Source organism: Rhyacophila brunnea, unplaced genomic scaffold (assembly GCF_057557595.1).
Source record: "Rhyacophila brunnea isolate RB1 unplaced genomic scaffold, BYU_Rbru_1.0 scaffold_4, whole genome shotgun sequence".
NCBI lineage: Eukaryota > Metazoa > Arthropoda > Insecta > Trichoptera > Rhyacophilidae > Rhyacophila > Rhyacophila brunnea.
In genome coordinates, this window is record NW_028233068.1 from 31,748,487 (window position 1) to 31,767,445 (window position 18,959).

At 36.7% G+C, this 18,959-nt stretch overlaps 2 protein-coding genes across 3 annotated transcripts; one reads left to right on the forward strand and one right to left on the reverse strand.

The window, feature by feature from the left end:
* mRpL35 (mitochondrial ribosomal protein L35) lies at positions 1 to 1,096 on the reverse strand. The gene is made up of 2 exons (XM_085953776.1): positions 1,017 to 1,096; positions 1 to 924 (listed from the first exon to the last, which is right to left on the reverse strand). Exons 1-2 carry the CDS (start codon positions 1,036 to 1,038, stop codon positions 401 to 403), a joined length of 546 nt encoding a protein of 181 aa, XP_085809902.1. The 5' UTR covers positions 1,039 to 1,096; the 3' UTR covers positions 1 to 400.
* A 5,752-nt stretch (positions 1,097 to 6,848) lies between these two features.
* wfs1 (wolframin ER transmembrane glycoprotein wfs1) lies at positions 6,849 to 17,239 on the forward strand. Of its 2 annotated transcripts, XR_015071505.1 has the most exons (10): positions 6,849 to 7,008; positions 7,101 to 7,205; positions 8,506 to 8,605; positions 9,459 to 9,578; positions 11,328 to 11,599; positions 11,946 to 13,138; positions 13,684 to 14,081; positions 14,184 to 14,312; positions 15,475 to 16,362; positions 16,458 to 16,885. XR_015071505.1 is itself a non-coding variant. In XM_085954359.1 (9 exons), exons 1-9 carry the CDS (start codon positions 6,963 to 6,965, stop codon positions 15,851 to 15,853), a joined length of 2,742 nt encoding a protein of 913 aa, XP_085810485.1. In that variant the 5' UTR covers positions 6,849 to 6,962; the 3' UTR covers positions 15,854 to 17,239. The 2 variants fall into 2 exon arrangements, 1 of the variants encoding a protein (XP_085810485.1); XM_085954359.1 differs by having other exon boundaries at positions 15,475 to 17,239.
* The last annotated feature ends 1,720 nt before the right edge of the window (positions 17,240 to 18,959 follow it).

Below are 18,959 nucleotides of genomic sequence, written 5' to 3' on the forward strand. Positions count from 1 at the left end.
TAATTTTATATAAGTATCTATTTATTTACTACGATAAATTTATATGAAAAAGAACATTTTAAGTATTTAAATTTTGATAAAGACCACATTTTTATAATTTGAAGTTTATTGACAGATTGAGCACACCTTCAACGCGAGTGATACTGTATTGAAGCAGAATACAAATAAATGATTACGGGCCAGTTCTTTATGACAATTGTTATGATTGTTAATTTTTATGAATCTTTTTTTTTACAAAAAAAGCAAAATATCAATATTAGAATAGAAAGAAAGTATTGTAACAGGTATAGTGGTATTGAAAGAAAAGTATCAATACGTTTTTATGGCCCATGGCATAAAACAATATGTAGAACTAGTATGAGAGTAACATAATACTTATAGTAACAAACAATTTAAATGGTTAGTTACGAACTATTGGCTTCTTTCTGGTGATATCAAATTCTTCTCTTTTGTGGTAAGGCTCGTACGGATCGTCTACGTAATATTTTGGTCTACGCCAAAAGTTTGTTACCATGGAATCCAGGAGCCAGCTCTGAGTGCCATTACAAAAAACATGCTGTCTCAATTTTCGTTTCAGATTTTGGGACTTTTTCCACAACCTCTTGTGACGTCCAGCTCGAGTTCTTATCCAGCCACCCCAATGCAAGCGGAAAAATCTGTGTAATACCGTTTTGACCGCTTTTCTTTTTCCACTTCTCAGTGAAAATTTCGTTACGGTTCGTGACGGAACTATCTGAGATGCGAGAATATTTATCTTTGGATTTAAAAGAATGCTACCGACAGGATTGTGTACTTTCAATGATGTTCCGATGTTGTAGTTTAATGTGCTATAAAACATTCTCGGAACATTTAGATCGGTGGTTACTTTGGATATTTTATTCGTTATCCCATTTTTCGCTGCCGTTATCGTTCGATTCCGTACAGCTAAAACAATGAAAACAATATGTACATTAAAAAATAAATACCTAATGTATAACAATTTTTACAAAAAAAAAAAAACAAAAAAATATTTGTACCATTACAAAACAGCCGCAACATTTTATATATTTTTACCGATTGCAACCGAAACGTCAGTCGGTTGAATTATTTTGAGGTTAGAAATGGTTAGAAATTTACGTATATTATCTATGATTAGAAACATAGACAATATACAATTAAAAAATAGAAAGTATTTGCCATATTAGTCTATGGTATTGGCTTTCAATTTGTTTATGGCAATTCAATGCATTATTATCAAACGTTTTTTTGACAAAAAAACTTTTTTCATAGCGTAGGTACCTACTTGAATAACAATTGTGATATTGTATATTAAATTAGGTAATTCAACACAAATATTATCTCTATGATAAATAATACAATTTATTGTACAATATCCATAATATTATTCTGGGTGGTGATTTCATTTCTAAAATACCTAGGTATAGTTCAGGAGCCTGCTTTTCCGACGCCAGACAAAGCTCGGGTAGCGGAACTTACCAGGTGATCGTATTTTTCGCCTTGTGTTCATCTGTGCTGGTCTCTTTTTACCCCCTTTTCTTCTCGATTACTTAACTCTCTGGTTGCTCATCTTGTTTTATCGGCTGGCAGGACTGACGCTTCTATCGTAGCGTGCTTTGTCTTTGGTTCTTCAATTTGATATGTCTCAAGGAAACCAGGTAGGTGTTCTCTGGACTTCAGAGTCAACAAGAATAATAAGAGTTTTAATGGTAGGTAAAACTCCTTTCATTATTCGCTATTAACTCTGAAGTCCCTTGAGATATCTGTTTGTTATCACCTGGTAAAGCAAGATAAGGTGGATGAACCTAACATGAGAATTAGGTATAACATCTCCTTGCTTTTAGGCTCAGTGCACCGGGCTGAACAGAGAGGTCAACATATTTTGTTCCCCCGCTGTAGAAGTCTGTGTGTCTATCGGTCTCTGGTAAAATGTTTTAAAAGTAGCTTCTTGGCGCCAATTACCTCTCTGCAGGATGTCATCTATGGGGTAATTCTCTAACCAATTTAGAGATGCGACTGCTGATCGAGAACTGCCTGGTGATTCCTGTACCCCTGCCTCAGCGAGTACTGACTTCACCCAATTTCCGATGACTGCTCGAGTCGCAGGTTTTGGGGGGCCTCTTGACGAGATAAATAATGCCGGAATATTACCACCCTCTTCTATCATTGGAAACGCAGATAAGTTTTCGTAGCCAAAATACTGGATCGATGTTTTGGCAACTGGAAGCGCTTAATTTCCATACAGATTGGCGGTGCCTTGATGTGTCTGTCTTGTAACCAAACACTGGCCATAGAATTATATGGTCGCCATTATCGACTAGGCCATTTTCCGCTACACTGAGTAGGGTAAGGTCATGAAGCCGTCGTCCCGATGCGAGTAATAATAATATAGCTGTTCTGCGTGAAACTTCATATAGGTTGTATACTAATGGTGTTGTTTTCTTGAGGTAGTCCACTATTATTCTTGGATCCCAAATCGGTGGTTTTGTAGGTCTAGTCTTGCGGATGGATATGGCTTTTAACATATGACGCACTACTATGTTACTGCTGATGTCTTTACTGATCATAGGTTTGCAAAAGGTAGCTATGGCCGACTTATGTACAAGAATAGTGTTATATGAAAGACCTTCCTTATTGTATAAGTGACCCAGGTATCTAGCAACTCCAATCGGCTCGGGGGTATTATAGCTTATCGTGTTGGCTATGCACCATGTCTTCCATTTGTCCCATGCAGGTCTATAAGTCTTCAAAGTGGATGGTCGGAAGTGAGAAGTGATCTGTCCTCTACCGACCAGCTAGAAACTAACTCTGCCCACCCAAAATTATCCATAACTGGAGTGATAGGTCCCGGACTTGTGGAGGTGGATGGTTTGTCACCGTATCCACTAGAAATGACTCCAAGTGCGGGATCGGGTAGGGGGGTTCCAGTGATCTCTGCTGTAACTGCGCTCCAAAAACACTTCTTCCACCATGGGACCATGAATATTTTCCCCTTGCCATGTTCAGGTGTGCCAATACTTGTGGAATTAGATTCGGTGGCGGGAATATCCAGGCTAGTTTGAAGTCCCACTGTCGACTGAAGGCATCGTGGAACAGTGCAAAGGCATCGTTCGGATTTCGTGAGACAAACGTTGCGACAACATGGGCTGTGTTGGACGCGAACAGGTCTACGTCTGGGAGTCCCCATCTTTGAAATAGGGGAGCTGTAGCCGCCATAACTAGGTGCCATTCTGGGATAATTTTGCTGCGAGAGAGATGGTCTGCCACGCAGTTGTATTTTCCTGGAAGGTATTGTGCAGTCAATGATATACTGGCCTGGTTGGCGATTTCCAGGATCTGTCGGCAAAGACTTAGTAGGGTTGCAGACTTTGCGCCCCCTTCGTTGTTGATGTAGGCCACCACTGTTTTGTTGTCGGTTTGTAGGAGTAATTCTGATCCCCTGAGCGTTTGCTCCCGGAGTTGTATGGCTGAGAGTACTGCATACAGCTCTTTTCGGTTGGAGTGCCATGTGGATTGGCGTTTTGTCCATGTACCTGATAGGTGGCACTCGTCTAACTGCGCTCCCCAGCCTGAATCGGCTGCGTCTGTGGTGAGGAAGTGATTGTAGGTTGCCCTGTGAATCTTTCCTGAGGAGCCCACCGCTCGAATCCACCACATGATGTCCTCTCGAGCTTGTGGTGGAATCGATGTTGATTTGTGAGGGTGGCTCCTTGATAATTGAGCGCTCATACGTTGTAGACGTCGGCAATGCAACCCCCCCTGTGGAGTGACGATGGTTGCAAAGTTGAGTCGCCCGAGGAGGCGTTGGGCCTGCCTGAGCGACCAACTGCCTTTTTGGATCTGCAATTACAGGTGGTGATGAAGTGATGTGCACTTCTCTGTTGATAGATATTTTCGATTTTTGTGAGTATCCCACGTGATACCCAAGAACTCCCGCTGTTGGCTTGGAATCAGACAAGATTTTTTTCTTGTTGATTATCCAGCCTAGTGCCTGCATGAAATCTATCATATAAGTCAGTTGCGACAGAAGAATCTCTCTGGACTGATTTGCCATCAGAAAGTCGTCTAAGTAAGCGACGATTCTCATACCATTTCCCCGAAGGTGTTCGGCCATCCAGTTTGTAATGAGGCAAACAGTCTTGGTGCTGCCGACAGTCCGAACGAAAGGCACGTGAATTGAAGGAGTTCTCCTTGGTAAATATAAATATAATAAGCTATAGGTTCATGTAGGTACGCTTGGCTTAGCTCTATTTTTACTAACCAGTCTTCCTTTTGCAGGAATGTTGGGACCTTGAAATGGTGGAACAGTTTGAACGGCCTTGGTTGTAGGAAACCGTTTAGGCGTTTTAGGTTGAAGACGGGTCGTTGACTGCCGTCTTGCTTCCTTACTAGGAACAGGGTTGAGAGGAAGCTCGGAGATGGTTCTGCCAATTCCAATACTCCCGATTTCTTCAGTTCCGTGATTTGTGAAGTGATCTCCGGCGATTGTCGCGTTTGGAAATCCTTCTGGAATTGTACGGAAGGCATTATTAGAGGGAGTTTCTTTATAAACGGAATACGGGTTCCTGTTATTATTTTTAATAATATTGGTGGTGCACCCTTGGCCTGCCAGATTTCCTGGAAATGCTGGAGGCGTCCCCCTTTGAACGTGGTGAGGGAAACCCGGTCACCTGCGTCTAGGGAAAGTGCCCCTCGCATCACCTCGATTATCTCTGGGAAAACCTCGGTTGGATGGGCATGGGCCTCTCGGCAAGCCACCCCTAGCCTGGTCTGGTATCCTCCTCGTGTATTCCTGCCTCCGAAAGGTGTCCTTGTGTCCACCTGACGAAGTGCTAGGTTGACTCTCCCTGCCCTGGTCAACCACTTTGGTGGTCTGATCGAAGACCTTCTCACGACCCCCACCTCTTTCTAGGAACTCCGCCAGTTTATCTTTATTGAAGATATTTTCGGCGCTAGGTGGGATCTTGTTAAGAGCCTTTCGGGTGAAGGTGTCTTTTATACCAGAGAGGATTTTCTTCCGCCTCGTCTGAACCAACTCTGCCCGTTTTCCACAAAGGACTCGGGTGACGTCCTTGGACACTTTGTTGAGTGCTGAAGAGGGCCCGAACTCCTTTAAGACCGTCTCAAAAAGAACCGTACCGATAGTGTGGTCGCTGTCAGAGTCGACCACTCGCTGTAACGCGTCCCGAATTCACTCCTTTTGAGCGAGCATCGCATTTTGGAGGCCGGCGATCGTACGCTCCATTAGATGTATCGTTTGCGATGAACGATCGTAGGGGCGTAACTCATCGTTGAATCCCAACTCAACGAAAGACGGGGTGTGAAATATTGTTTTTGGGTTTCAGTGTAGCGAACCCCCGCCCAATTATCTGTGTCGAACAGTTGGAGCCTGGTAAGTTCCGCTACCCGAGCTTTGTCTGGCGTCGGAAAAGCAGGCTCCTGAACTATGACACTAAATACAGGCAACGGAATCCTGTTAAGCCCATATTCCATTGGCAGATTGCGTCTGGCCCGATCGTCTGCCACGACTGTCAAACTCTATTCTCTATGGTTTTCAAGGATTGTGAGCGATCGGGTCGAAAGTGGAAATTTTCCTATTATCAGTCGCGCGATCCATTCATTTAACAAGCGAAGATTGCCGAAAGCGTACGAAAATAGCCGAATACTCGCCCGCTCGCGCAACGGTCGTTCATACTTCATTTCAATTCTCGATTTCAATCGATTGTAATCGATTGGTTTGGAGATTCAAGCTCGCCCAGTTATTCATGATGTAAATTAACAATAAGTATACAAAACTTTCTATAAATCTCAAACGGCCGCGTAAGTTTTAACAGATTTGATGCTCGCTAGCTTTGACAGCTTAGTTTTGTTGACGTAAAATTGCGCGGGAATGCGTTCAGTGTAGCCACCAATCTAAGAAATATCTAGTTTTCACCAACCAATATTTTTAATAATAGCAACACTAGTATTATTTTAAACCAATCAAATCAAGGACCATCGAGATTGAATCATTGCGTGTAATTGCAAATAGCTGGCGACGACGGTCGGCGTCGATCGTTGGATCGGGTTGGGTCTGTGCGTCTGCCAGTGGAATATGGCCTTTAGGTTTTTCCGCTGTTTCAGGCCTTGCGGGTGGCCGTAAAAAAACTGGAGAGTCGATGTTTACCGTCGGCCTCAGCGGAGTAGGCACCACTGCAGGTAGACCCTGTTGGGTCAAGATTGAAAAAATCTGTGATACCTTGCTATCCAGGGACATTACTGTTGCCCTCAGTTCACCCACTGGATCGTCCAACAGCAATTCCGACTCATTCGAGTCGGTCTCCGTCGCTAGTCCTTCCGCGACGTTGCTGGCTTCATTACGCTCCATTATTGCACAATTTTCACAATTTAACTGCACTTAAACTTTTGACAAATTTTTTTCGCTTCCGAACAAAGGGAAAAATTTCAACTATTGCAGAACCAAAGACAAAGCACGCTACGATAGAAGCGTCAGTCCTGCCAGCCGGTAAAACAAAATGAGCAACCAGAGAGTTAAGTAATCGAGAAGAAAAGGGGGTAAAAAGGGGCCAGCACAGAAGAACACAAGGCGAAAAATACGATCAACATCTCAAGGGACTTCAGAGTCAATAGCGAATAATATACGTTCCTGTTTATTTTTATTGCAAGGCTATTAAAAAAGGACATAAATCTAAAAATAGCTTCACGAGATTTATTAATAAAACGGTACCTACAATGGTACGAATAATTACTAAGCAAAAGCGGTCGTTTTGTTATGAAAGTGTTTTGTTGTGCTTTGGTGTTTAATTATTTTTGAATACCCCTTCTGAATTCCGTAAGTTTGCTTATTATTCCACATGTTGTCTATTAATTTGACAGCTCCGAACTGAAATTCTTATGTCACTGTCAAACGCGGTAAATGTTTAGTTCTCAGCGGGGTTCAAGTGACCAGAGAAATCTCAATAATAATGATTCCAACTAGGCCATCAGGCAGAAAACGCTGGAACCTCCACGGTTATAAAATTACATTACTTCTTTTTTACTGAAATAATTTATACCTACCTATTTTCAATCTTCACAATGATTTTTTTACGTTTTTTTATCAGATGGTCCTAGAGGCTCTTTACGCCGGCTGAGAAATCAACTTGCTGAAGATGGATGTGTCGAATCACAAGTGCAGCTTGCGAAGCAACTATTGGAAGAAAGATGCGGTAAAATCGATAAAAAATATTGCAAACCTTAGTAAATTATAAAATATGCAATATAAATAAATATTAACAACTGCATACTTTCAATAAAATTTCCTAACCCCTCACTTAATATTGTCACCTTGGTGATGAATAAATCCATTCCACATCTGCAAAATTTAGAGATATGGGCACTTGAACATTTAAAGTCTTATTAAGCACATTTATTGAGCAATTTTAATGAAACTGTGTTCCGATCAAAATATCACATACTTATGCCTAATCCAGACCAAATTACGTCAGTTCGTGAACAAGTGAACATACAAACTGTTTGAAAGTTGTATTGTTTCAGAACATTTAATATGTTCTTATACAAATGTCCATGTATCTTTATATTCCGACGTGGATGGAAAACATTTTTCATCTAAAGATGTTCTTGATCTGGACTACGCTTTAGTTCTTTTCATCATCATAAGCTTTGGTATTTCAAGAGTTGTTTGGTAAGGAAAAACTGTTTTTTGAAATGTGTTTGGAGTAGTCATATTCACCACCAAAACAGTGATATGGGACTTAACTATAAAATAGGCATGTCCAACTCGTCGATAACGAGATGGACTTTGGTCGAGCCTACCACATGCTCATAGGAAATGAGTCGTCAACAATATGATACGATTTATTGAGATTTTGAAGGGGAAGCATTAACAATTACTTTTTTTATTTGCTCAATCATATTATATGAACGTCGTTTTAAATTAACCCTAAGAAAGTCCACTTGAACTCCACTCACGGCCTACTGCAGGAATGGGAGAAAGAAGAGATGTGAATCTCCGCACTTTAAATGAAGGCGTAGTTCCCCTTATCATTATGCAGTAGAACCTTTGCACTGTAGGAGAATATATAACAATGTGTGCAGAGTGCATAGTGCCCAAAAGAAGACCGAAACTTATCATTCTCACGGCGAATGAGGAATTTAATATTTATTTATGTTAGTTGACCAAGGTGTTGTTTAATTAAATCATGCAAATTTTGTAATGCCTTAGTGTCATCATCAGTTACATATAATATGTTTTTTCAAGTTGAAGAGTGACAATGAGGGAGTTTGGTAGTTCACTGCCAGTTTTGATACTTTTGAGAATTTTAAGTTAGACATGCCTGCTCCAAAGTTATTGTATGTTTCCCAATATTTAAATATCATTGGTATCACCTGTATAATTCTTTACTTGACAATGGCATCTTCATTACCTACAGAAAACTAATGTTTAAATAATTAGACACAGGTACAGTTTCTTATCCAGTTGAAAAATCAATATAATTGTATTTTCAGAATTGGAGGCAGACAGACAATCAAATATCCAGCAAGCAATGGAATGGCTCATTTGTGCAACAGAACAAGGACATAAAGAGGCTAGATCTATGCTTGGACGGTTTGTTTTTATTTACTCAGTTTTCTGTACATATTATAATCATTCAATATTTTTTTAAGTATTACTTAAATTCATTACTAATTCTATGTCATCTTGTCAATATGCAGACTAGAATCATTCTATAGTGACACAATGGATATGGCAAAAGCCATTCCCAGTTGTATTGGTATTAAAAAAATAAACCATTTAACTTATTCAACGAATAATTCACACATTCTTTATTGAACATACATAATTTGAAAACTCCTCAGAAACATATATGTTAGAAAAAATATTGAAAAAATATGACGCCAGAAAAGACTCGAACCTGTATCCATCAGATTCTGCCCAATGTGATTTACAAAATTTAGCCACCTGCGTCCTACCTAATTTTGACAAAATTAACTGGTAGTCATGCAACTGTAGCGCTTCACGGATGTCGTAGAATTATATATATAATAAATTATGCATAGTATTCATAATATTATAACCTATCAGAGTTTGTGTGTTTTTGGTTTATGTATGAACAAAGTTTCTTGAAACTAAGAATATGAGTTGTGTACACTATTTTACCCCAAAGCCTTCAATTGTCTTTTGTGTATGTCTTTTGTCGTTATTTTTTTTTATCAATGTGCTTTGTGGTGAAAGTAAGTATGGGTACTAAAATTTCACTTGCCCACAACACACATCTATCATACAAAACTCAACACAATGTAACCTAACCAGCATACGAAATTGTAAGGATTATATCAGTAAAATCCCTTGTAGAAAAACCTCTGGCTTGAATGGTATCCACAGCGAACACATACATCTCTCTTTGAGGTGTTTGAATGTTTGTAGGAATGTTCTTTACTGAGATAATTTTCATCACTAGATGTGTCCAGAGTGGGGTATTAGCGGCACAGACAACAGTGATGGTGAGAGCAAAGTCTTGTTTAGCTGCCAGCCAACAAGAGACAGTGGCAAGGAAAGCGGCTCGGGATCTTTTTGCCAGGTATCGAATTATCTAATTCCCTAATTATTATATAATTATATATTATGTACTGGTGAAGATCTCCTGTTAAATGCATATAAATGATATGTAAACGGATAGAATAACTATATAGGTACACTCGGACAGTGAGTCATGAGTCATATGTTACGTACAATAGACAGCAGTGGCAAATACTCCATACTCGGCGATTATTTAAAGCCTACCTTCTTAAAAAATATAATAAAATATAATGAATAAAAGACATTTCATAAGTAACAGAGCCATTCGTCTCTAATAGAATTTACATAGACATAGATATAATAGTGTATCCAAGTCAGTGTTGCCATCTTTTTCTATGCTGATTATAGTACTGATACACCCCTGTTACAGGCGGGCTTCTCCCGGTGTAAAATAATCATTTAGTAGCTATCAAGTCGAAACGTAACCCTGACCTCTAGAAACGGCTTCGTAAAACATCTAATCTGTTTCCTTGCTCAACCACGTAAGTATTTTTTTTATTCATAAGTAAAGGCCTTCGTCCGGTGTGTGAAAATCATATACTGGGCGGAGGTGTAATTAAGATAAATTTAATTTGATTTAAAAAGTATAAATGATGATGGATGAAAGAGATAATTTTAAGACTAAATATAAGTATTCAAATATAATAAATTTTGCCGCGCATTGTGCGTGAAATCCTCGCTCGCCGGCGCCAGGGTCAGGCTCGTGATTCGCCGAATCAAAGATCATGCGATCAGATTTGGCCAATCACTAGTCCCTTTTACTAGTTGGCGTGGGTCTGAGGAATTTAAAAAGAGAAAAAAAGTTAGTAAGCGTCCCTTTTCCAATAGGATAGGACCTGCGACTATAATCGTAAAAACCCAGATATAAATTTGTGAAACTAAAAATCATAAGAAAATATAAGACCACGTCACGAACACGAAAGACCGAGTTTTATTTCCACTCTAACCGTTTATATCTTTTTTTTTTTTTGTGAATCCGGGGTTCGATGGACACCTGAGCTAGCCGCTGGAACCCCGGGTATCTCAGTACAAAGGTGTAAAAATTATAGTATTTCTGAAAAATATATAGTACAGGAACATTTTTCGCAGAATAAAAATTATAGTATTGTACTATAATTATAGTACGGTTGGCATCACTGATCCAAGTTACTAACACAAGCAAAAAACTGCTAGTTTAGGTTAGTAGTTTAGTAAAAAAACAATAGTGTTTGTCCTTGAGACCTGATAACTGTCTGTTTTAATAAATGAAACGAGTGAGGCTTTTGTTTTGTAATTTCAATACTCGCGGTTCGAAGAATAAATCATTTTTAAATTTTTAAGCCAAATGGTGTTAGGAACAGTTTGAATTTTACAAGAAAACAAATTGAAATAATAATATAATTGGTTTCGCATAAATTTTTTCACCAATGTCCTACTAAAAAAAGTTGTAATACCGTCATGGAATGACATTTTGTTGAAGGGACATTTTGGGACGTAAGAAATGAAACCACTAAAATGTCGCTTACACCCTTTTCAGGTGAAAAACTTGATATTATGTTAAATGGATTCTTGTAATTGTCAAGGTAAACATTAAATAATCATTTAGTTTTGATTCCTGACCACTTAAATTACGTATCCATTCTCTAATTTCTACTAAACAATTTTGAAATCTGTCAATTCAGGTAGCCACTATTAATAACAAATATTTATTTTTCCCTTCAGATATTCTCAAAATTAAATTTCAACTAATCTAATACTAATCTTTTCATAGTCTGTCAAATGGAGAAGAATTTATAACATCGGCCCAGCTTGAGAAACGGATGAGAGAAATTTGGAATCTACGCTCGAAAGACGACGACTCATCAGGTGAAGAATCGGCAGAAAAGGGTGGCGAGGAAGAAGATAGGGATGATAAACAGGATGGTGAACTCCGAGGTGAAGAAAGAATGGAAGGAAATGCATTAGAAGCATCCAATCATATTTGCGAAGGAAATTTTAATAATGGACTCGCTGGAGACGGGAGAGGTGGAGAATTACAGCAAGGTACATCATATTGAATGTCTATGTATTGGTTTTGTATTCTTCTGTCTTTTCTTTCACCACAGTCCAGGTTTAACTTTGATTATCTTAAACAAGCTCTTTACTTCGCTCAATCCTTTGGTTATGTCATATTATTATTGTGTCAATTTTTATAAGGCATGTTTTCATATTGTGGGAATATCTTGGAATATGCCTAATTTGTTTCTTTCAATTAGATGACCCAGATATTTAAATGTATCTTTGTTCACCTGAAAAAAATTAGTTAACAATGAAAAAAAAAGAAATATATTATAGCTAAATAGATAGAGTGACATTTTAAATTACATATATTTGTTTTTTTATTTTACAGAGTACCGACCGTCAGCTGAAGATGAATTTATTCGAAACATCAGCGAAGATCATCTGGTGTCAGCGGCCATAAACTATTGTCACGGCCAGCTGCCGATAGTCAGTCGAGATCTCACTCTGACAGACCCAAATCTTAGACTATTGGATCGCCTGCCGTACATGCACAGGGCATTCCTCCATCCCATAATATTCTTGCAAATCATATACCTCAAACTATTATCATACATTTCCTCCTTCTCTTACCGCCTGACACATATACAGATGTTGTTTCTGTTTTTCGCACATTCAATTTTCGGTACAGAAAACATTGTGCTATTTTTTCCATTAATTTTTTACCACTCCAGTTTCATAGTTATGATTGTAAGCACATTCAAAATGCTTCATTGTAAACGAGAATTTGTAGACTTTCGCAAATGGTCGGGACTATTTCTACGATACAGTGAAGGTAATTTGAACTCGCAGGAGTCAGAGCAGCAATTTTTAAAAAATAACCTCAAACCTTTTATACATTTCTTTGTTGCTTTATTAGTTCATCTTTCATTTTATCCCATAATTGCCGCGCAGTGGATTCCACTATCTGAATTTACAGTTATGGCGTTCTGTCTCACTTTTTTCACCTTAATAACTTTCTCATCAAATAATTCTTACAGTCGTTTCCCCGACTGGCTTTCGCTTCTTTCATTTGGTATCAATGTTCTCGCTAAATATCCTTATGAAAACGATACGATTGTGAATCAGGGTTGGAGGTTCTTAGATCTCCAGATTCAAACTTTCCCATCGTATGTTATCGGTAATAGTGTAGAATTTTGTCTTAATTCAAGAGTGTTATTCTATTTGATGATACCGATGATTTTGCTGGCCATGGCAAAAAGAGAGCGCTGGCACGGTAGTTATAAATATGCTATTCCACATTGCGTAATTTTGAGTTGGTTACAAATATTCATAATTAACTCTCAAGGTGCCACGATGTATGGACTTGTACGGGGAACTTTGGCTCTCGTCGGCATGTTCCTATTCTTGCCCATAATGGGAGTCGCAACTGTTTTCTTACCAATTTTCGCTGTTATCAAGTTGATCACTCTATCTGATGTCTTGTATATGATTAGTTTGGGAAGTGGCGTCATGATTGCTCTTCTGATAACCTGTCTATTGGCTAAGAATGAGACCATGAAAAAATATGTGACACCATTACAGGTTAGTTGAAGTAATATTTTCACCTTAATACGTAATTTTGACCCACGGTAGAGTGGTGATCCAGAGCTAGAATCCAATGCGTTGGATGCATGGTTAATGGCTGTTTCATATCAAAATAAGTCTGTTTATATAACCTTTGCTTTGTAGAGTCCGATATGCAATACTTTAGAATAAAAAGTGATTTTTTCATATTAGTGATTAATGCCCCTGCGACAAGCCATGATTGTTCCTAGAAAAACTTTTGATATCAATTGAGGCTGTTGGTTTCAATGTTGGCTACCTCCATTTTTATTTTTGTTGTTTCTGGTTTCTAAGCATGAAGCAAGACGATGAAAAATCATCATATATTATATTATATTCATTAACTATCAAAACCAGCTGTATTTGTTAATAGAATAGTATTAAACTGGAGGTGGATTGCAAAGTTGGTTATATTCATAAACTGCAATATTTTATACATCTCGTCTTATTATTATTTGAAGCATGTATTTCTTTATCACAATAATAATGTAATAAATAACTAATGTATAACACGATTTTTCTAGATTATGATTGCTATGATCACACTACTCTACCTATTCTCGCCTCAAATACAAAAATTTCACTATGATAACATGTCAGAAAAGGAAGCATTAGATATGGCCAATGAAGAAAGGTCTGAGAACGCCGAGAGGTTTGCTAAATATGGTAGCGGTGGTCATTCATTCTTGGAAGATGGCGACAATGATCATTATCACCTTTTATGGGACGAGTATCAAACGTTTTGTCATTCCGCTGCATGGGAAAAATCAAATGTTGCCAACACTCAAATAAAATGTGGTATTCTCAACGGAGTCAAGGTGAACTGGCAGGGATACGTTGTCGGTGTAAGGCTAACGTCTATTGAAAACAATTGGAACTATTTTGCTGACAGACTACCAGGATTTTTAGCTGAGCAGTTTAGGTAAGCGTTCCCTTCAACAGTTGGTTATTGATTTTTTATTATTCAGACTGGTTTATTGATGTATGTGTGAACAAAGTAATTGGTTTGTGTTTATTTTTTCAGATGTTACTATGGTGAGAAATACACATTCGATTGTGAACAGGAAAAAGGAGACCACCTGAAAGAATGCCGATTTTTGGAGCACATTGTTGAGAAAGAAGGGAAAATTTGCCATCTTAACAGTTATGATAGGTAACTTACGAAAAGACAATAAAAAATATAAAAAACCCTTATATTGTTTTGCTAAGGCTAGATATTTGAAAAGAGATTACTCAATGTCATTTGCAAACAAGCTTTGAAAAACCTGGTCACATTATGTACTGCTGGACTGATGTAACTTTATTTTTGTAGTCTTATCTAGTTTCTTGTACCTATTGTTTCCGTTTGGCGATTGGTTACTTTCCATGGGCGGCATGGGGTCACTCGGGGAGGGGTGTAGTAATTTATAACAGGAATTTCAGTTGTGTTTGAGATCCCAACAGACACATTTCTTTTGAAAATAATTTACACATTCAACAAAGCACATATATTTACATGGTTATGCAATTGATTTTTTTAACATATCGGAAGGGGCTATAGATTACAACTTGTTCTCCTTTGTCACGAAAAAGAAAGAATTTGTCAATTATATTTTTAAATCTTGCATCATTACTGCGACACTCATCTGGTGACTGTGTATTGACCAGGTAAAAAATAGGGCTTGCCTGTGTGTTCGCCGCTGCTCGACGCAAGCATTTCCACCTTGCCCGAACAAGCATTAAACTAGACCAAAAGGTGCTCCATTTCAATTTTGTATAAATCAAACAAGTTTATTTGTCAAATCAGCCCTTCTAGTTTTTAATTTTCAATTAAACCCTCTAGATCAAACCATAATAGATAAAATATGGTACTGTTCGGTTATCAGGAATACAACAGTGGAAAACACATTTTGAAAATACCCGATATACTGAATTATTTGTTAGTTTGGGTTAGGTTAGGTTAGGTCAACCTAACAAATAATCCAGTTTATCGGCTATTTTCAAAATTTGTTTGCCTCTTTATTCCTGATAACCGAACAGTACCAAATATTCTTCTATCTATAAAACTCTTAAAATTATGTAAGGAATAATTTTAGATATTTTATAGATGGAAGAATAATTTTTATCTAATATCCATTATGATTCGCTTTAAGCTGGGTTTAATTGGATTTTAAAAATGAACCAATAATATTTGCAATTTATATTTTTAATTCAATGAAAACAAATAAGTACAACTGACAGAGTTTAGTGTCCACCATTTATGTCTAATCTCCACAGCCTACCTCCACCCTTCGCCATTGATGTTTATTTACTTATTATTTTCTAATACGTTTCAGCTACGAGCATGAAATTACAGTAAAAATGGAGTCAGGCCTATTGCTAAAGAAAGGTACGGAGATCACATTGAAAGCCAGCCACCACTTCACCAACTTCAGCCGAAAAATCAGACCCAATGACAAAATACGTTTCACAGGTGCCATAGAATCTAAAAACTTTGCAAAGTGCTCTGACGGACTCCGACCGACCGTTCAAGTCTATGAGATAAGCTGCATCGGATGCAGGAATTACGAACTGAAAGATGTGAAGCTGCCGTCTCTAGGAGAGAGCAGAACTTCAAAACTATCCACTTTGTATAAGAGCCTTGTGAATGATGTTTATGTCTCTGCAAAGTATATTTTGAACTTTATGTTTAATCCACTTTTGACGTTTAAGTAAACTAACTGTAATTATGAATGACTGATTTTAAGCATCCGTGTGATTATACATATTGCATTCAAATGAATATCTTTATAATCGAATACTTCATAATATTTTTTCTTAGCTGTAAACATACTGCAGTATTATTTATTAATGATAAATGGTGTATGATGATTTTATATGTAAATAACAGAAATAAAACTTTGCACTTAATTCAGCGGTTTCCAAACTGGGGAGCGTGAAAAAATAATTCTTTAAACTTTCATTGCTTCATGTATTACATTTTGTGTAAAAATACATTTTTTACACAAAATTAATATACATTTGCAATGTCAACATTTTTTTTAATGGGCTGTAGTAACCATAAAGCTTGGAAACCACTGACTTAATTTATGAATAACTTGCCAGTATAACTATTACCATAATTTAAAACTGTACTTAGTTTAATCAACCTAGTTTTTTTTTATATAGAATTCCATTCCTTCTACATGAATAATTTTGTTTTTGCACAATAATTATTTTAACCGGTTAAGTGCCCAGAGCGTCTTTGGACGCCTTAATTACACCGATTCTTATGTTAATTACTATCAATTAACTAATTGCGGCATAGAAAGGATTAAAGATGGTTTTGAAACAATGTTACTTTTATTAACTTGTTGACCGTGGAGCATTTAATTACTATTTAATTACCACATTTAAATAACATGCTAATTATATCGAATGGCCAATTAATGAGGGCACAACAGGTGTGCCGTCCGCGTGGAAAGGAGTAATCCTACTTTAATTGAGTCATTTACATTGACAGATATTTCTCTTAAAGATCCTTATCTTGTAAGGTCTTGCCATTTCGAAAACATTTCGGTTTTTATACCATGTTAAAATAATTTATTGTAACATACAAAATGTTTATAATTTAGACGGGATATTTTCGGAAAATAGAAAAAAAGGACTACACCCATATTATTATTATTTGTTTGTGTACCTAATTCTATATTAGCTTTAAGCAAACTACCATATTGCAACGATTATAAGACGCAGCCTTATTTTTAAATACAAATAACAAAATAATAACTTTATTGCATAGATGAAAGTCATACAATGACAATCAAAAGCCTCATATGAGCTGAGTCACGCACTGAGTCTGACATTTCAACTCAGTGTCCTTTATCTCTGCATTTTTCCATAAAATACCGTTTTGGGCCATCAGGGGTGTTAGTGATGCAGCATTTCTTAAATGAGCACCCGACTATCCCTAATAACTTAGGCAATTCAGTTATTATGCCGATACTACAGACCATTCAGATCTCCACCTGCTCCACCACACGATTTTGCCTTTATCACTTTTGGGTATTGGCACAACTGCTACATTATTGTCACTGATGACACCCTGAATTCAGACACACCAAAATAGGAAAACATGCCTCGCAATCCATGCAATATGGTAAAACACTACCTATATATTTTATTTATTTACCAGCTTATAATTAATCAATTCCATTGAGATGTGAAAATAGTAACTATTTTAGCTAATGCAGTAGACTCTCAATAATTATCCAGGCTTATGATGGTGACGAGGATCACAGATAAATGAAAAACTCAGAAAATCAAAACTATTAATTTTAATTTGGTTTTAAAATACTATAACCTATTTTGAATGCAGAATATTATTGTACATGTTTAATAGTACATATTATTTAGAAAATCTGGTTTTTTCGTAATTTCGGTAATATCGTAATTCGGTAATTTTCGAATGCCAGTATAGATCCTTGTTCATTTCATGCACAGATAATTTCCATCCGGATAATTGAGAGTTTAATGTAGACATAATAAGCACTGTAAAACTCATTAAAATTCATTTTTTATGAACCTGATAGATGTATTATAGCAGTGTATTATAAATTTATTTACAATCATCTCGATGGTGTAATTTTATATTTCTTCATGGCGTATATTAATTTCAAAATTCCTTTTATTTTAGTTAAATATCCAGTAGTAAAAAAGATCTACATAATATATAATTGTAGAACTTAACTTTTTTTTGCACATAGAACGATGAAATTTGTGTCCTGTAAATATTTTGCTAATATGCAACAAATCAATTTTTTTGCTATAAATCGAAATTTCCAACAAAACAACCATCTGTGCATTGTTTTACAGTTGGCATTTTATTTTTATCGCTGGATATCGACTGATAATTTTAGAATTCCATTTGTGTATTAAAATAAATGTTTAGTAATTATTTCTAAGCGTTGCATTTTTATAGTTAGTAAAAATTAAAAGGTATTTTGCTATATGGATACCTATACATATTGTCATTCTTAACTTTAAATGTACATATATATACCTACCTAATATAATATTTCAGGTTTACAGGTATTTAAGGTTTATAATTTTTATTTCAAATTTCTTTAACATAATCATTACTTTGTTTATGTATTTTTTTTATTTAACACATTCTGTAAATTCATGATTTTCAATGCATCTAAAGATGGACTGTGAGCTCTTGAAGCCATTCCTTGAATTGTAGTATAGGTTTTTAACCAATACTAGAATTATATTTAAAAGTATGAAGTTAAAATATTGGCCTTCCTAAGGGTTGGACCACTGTGCTTCTGATCGGCGAGGGGCAAGTTGGCTGAATAATTTTTTTTCCAATCACTATTTATATTGGGTTCCAGAGTGTGAACCCAAGACGTTGAGTGAATGACTAACAGACAATCCTTAATAAACTCAGGTACATACTTTGGTTCATATACTCAGATATACCCTTCAAGGTGCCCTGGCCTGGTATATATTGGGGACACATATTTAAAAATTGTTTCTTTTGTCTGTAAAATCACATTATTTATTCAACCAAAATTTTAATTTAACCTTAATTCTATTGACATTTAAAGGAAATTGACTAATATTGCATAAGTGATTTTTGATTCATGGCAATCTAGAAATATTTGTTGATTAAGTACATACTCAATTAATTTATTTTTCAGGCCCTGGGCCCTAGCCTTTGGTAAATGTCTATAGTAAATACAGCAGCACTATTCCAATAACGATGCGTTCAAAAAGTTAACTATCTCGAGGTATGAATTGTCAAATGTAACATTTTTAACGGCAGCTCTGTCAACCA

Excerpts from the sequence above, each read along its gene's own strand:
- mRpL35 (XM_085953776.1), bottom strand. The coding sequence starts at position 1,038 with ATGTTGCGGCTGTTTTGTAATG. Across the intron at positions 925-1,016 it reads GTTGCGGCTGTTTTGTAATG|CTGTACGGAATCGAACGATA; the intron begins GTACAAATATTT and ends TCATTGTTTTAG.
- wfs1 (XM_085954359.1), top strand. The coding sequence starts at position 6,963 with ATGATTCCAACTAGGCCATCAGGCAGAAAACGCTGGAACCTCCACG. Across the intron at positions 7,206-8,505 it reads ACTATTGGAAGAAAGATGCG|AATTGGAGGCAGACAGACAA; the intron begins GTAAAATCGATA and ends TTGTATTTTCAG. Across the intron at positions 13,139-13,683 it reads AATATGTGACACCATTACAG|ATTATGATTGCTATGATCAC; the intron begins GTTAGTTGAAGT and ends CGATTTTTCTAG.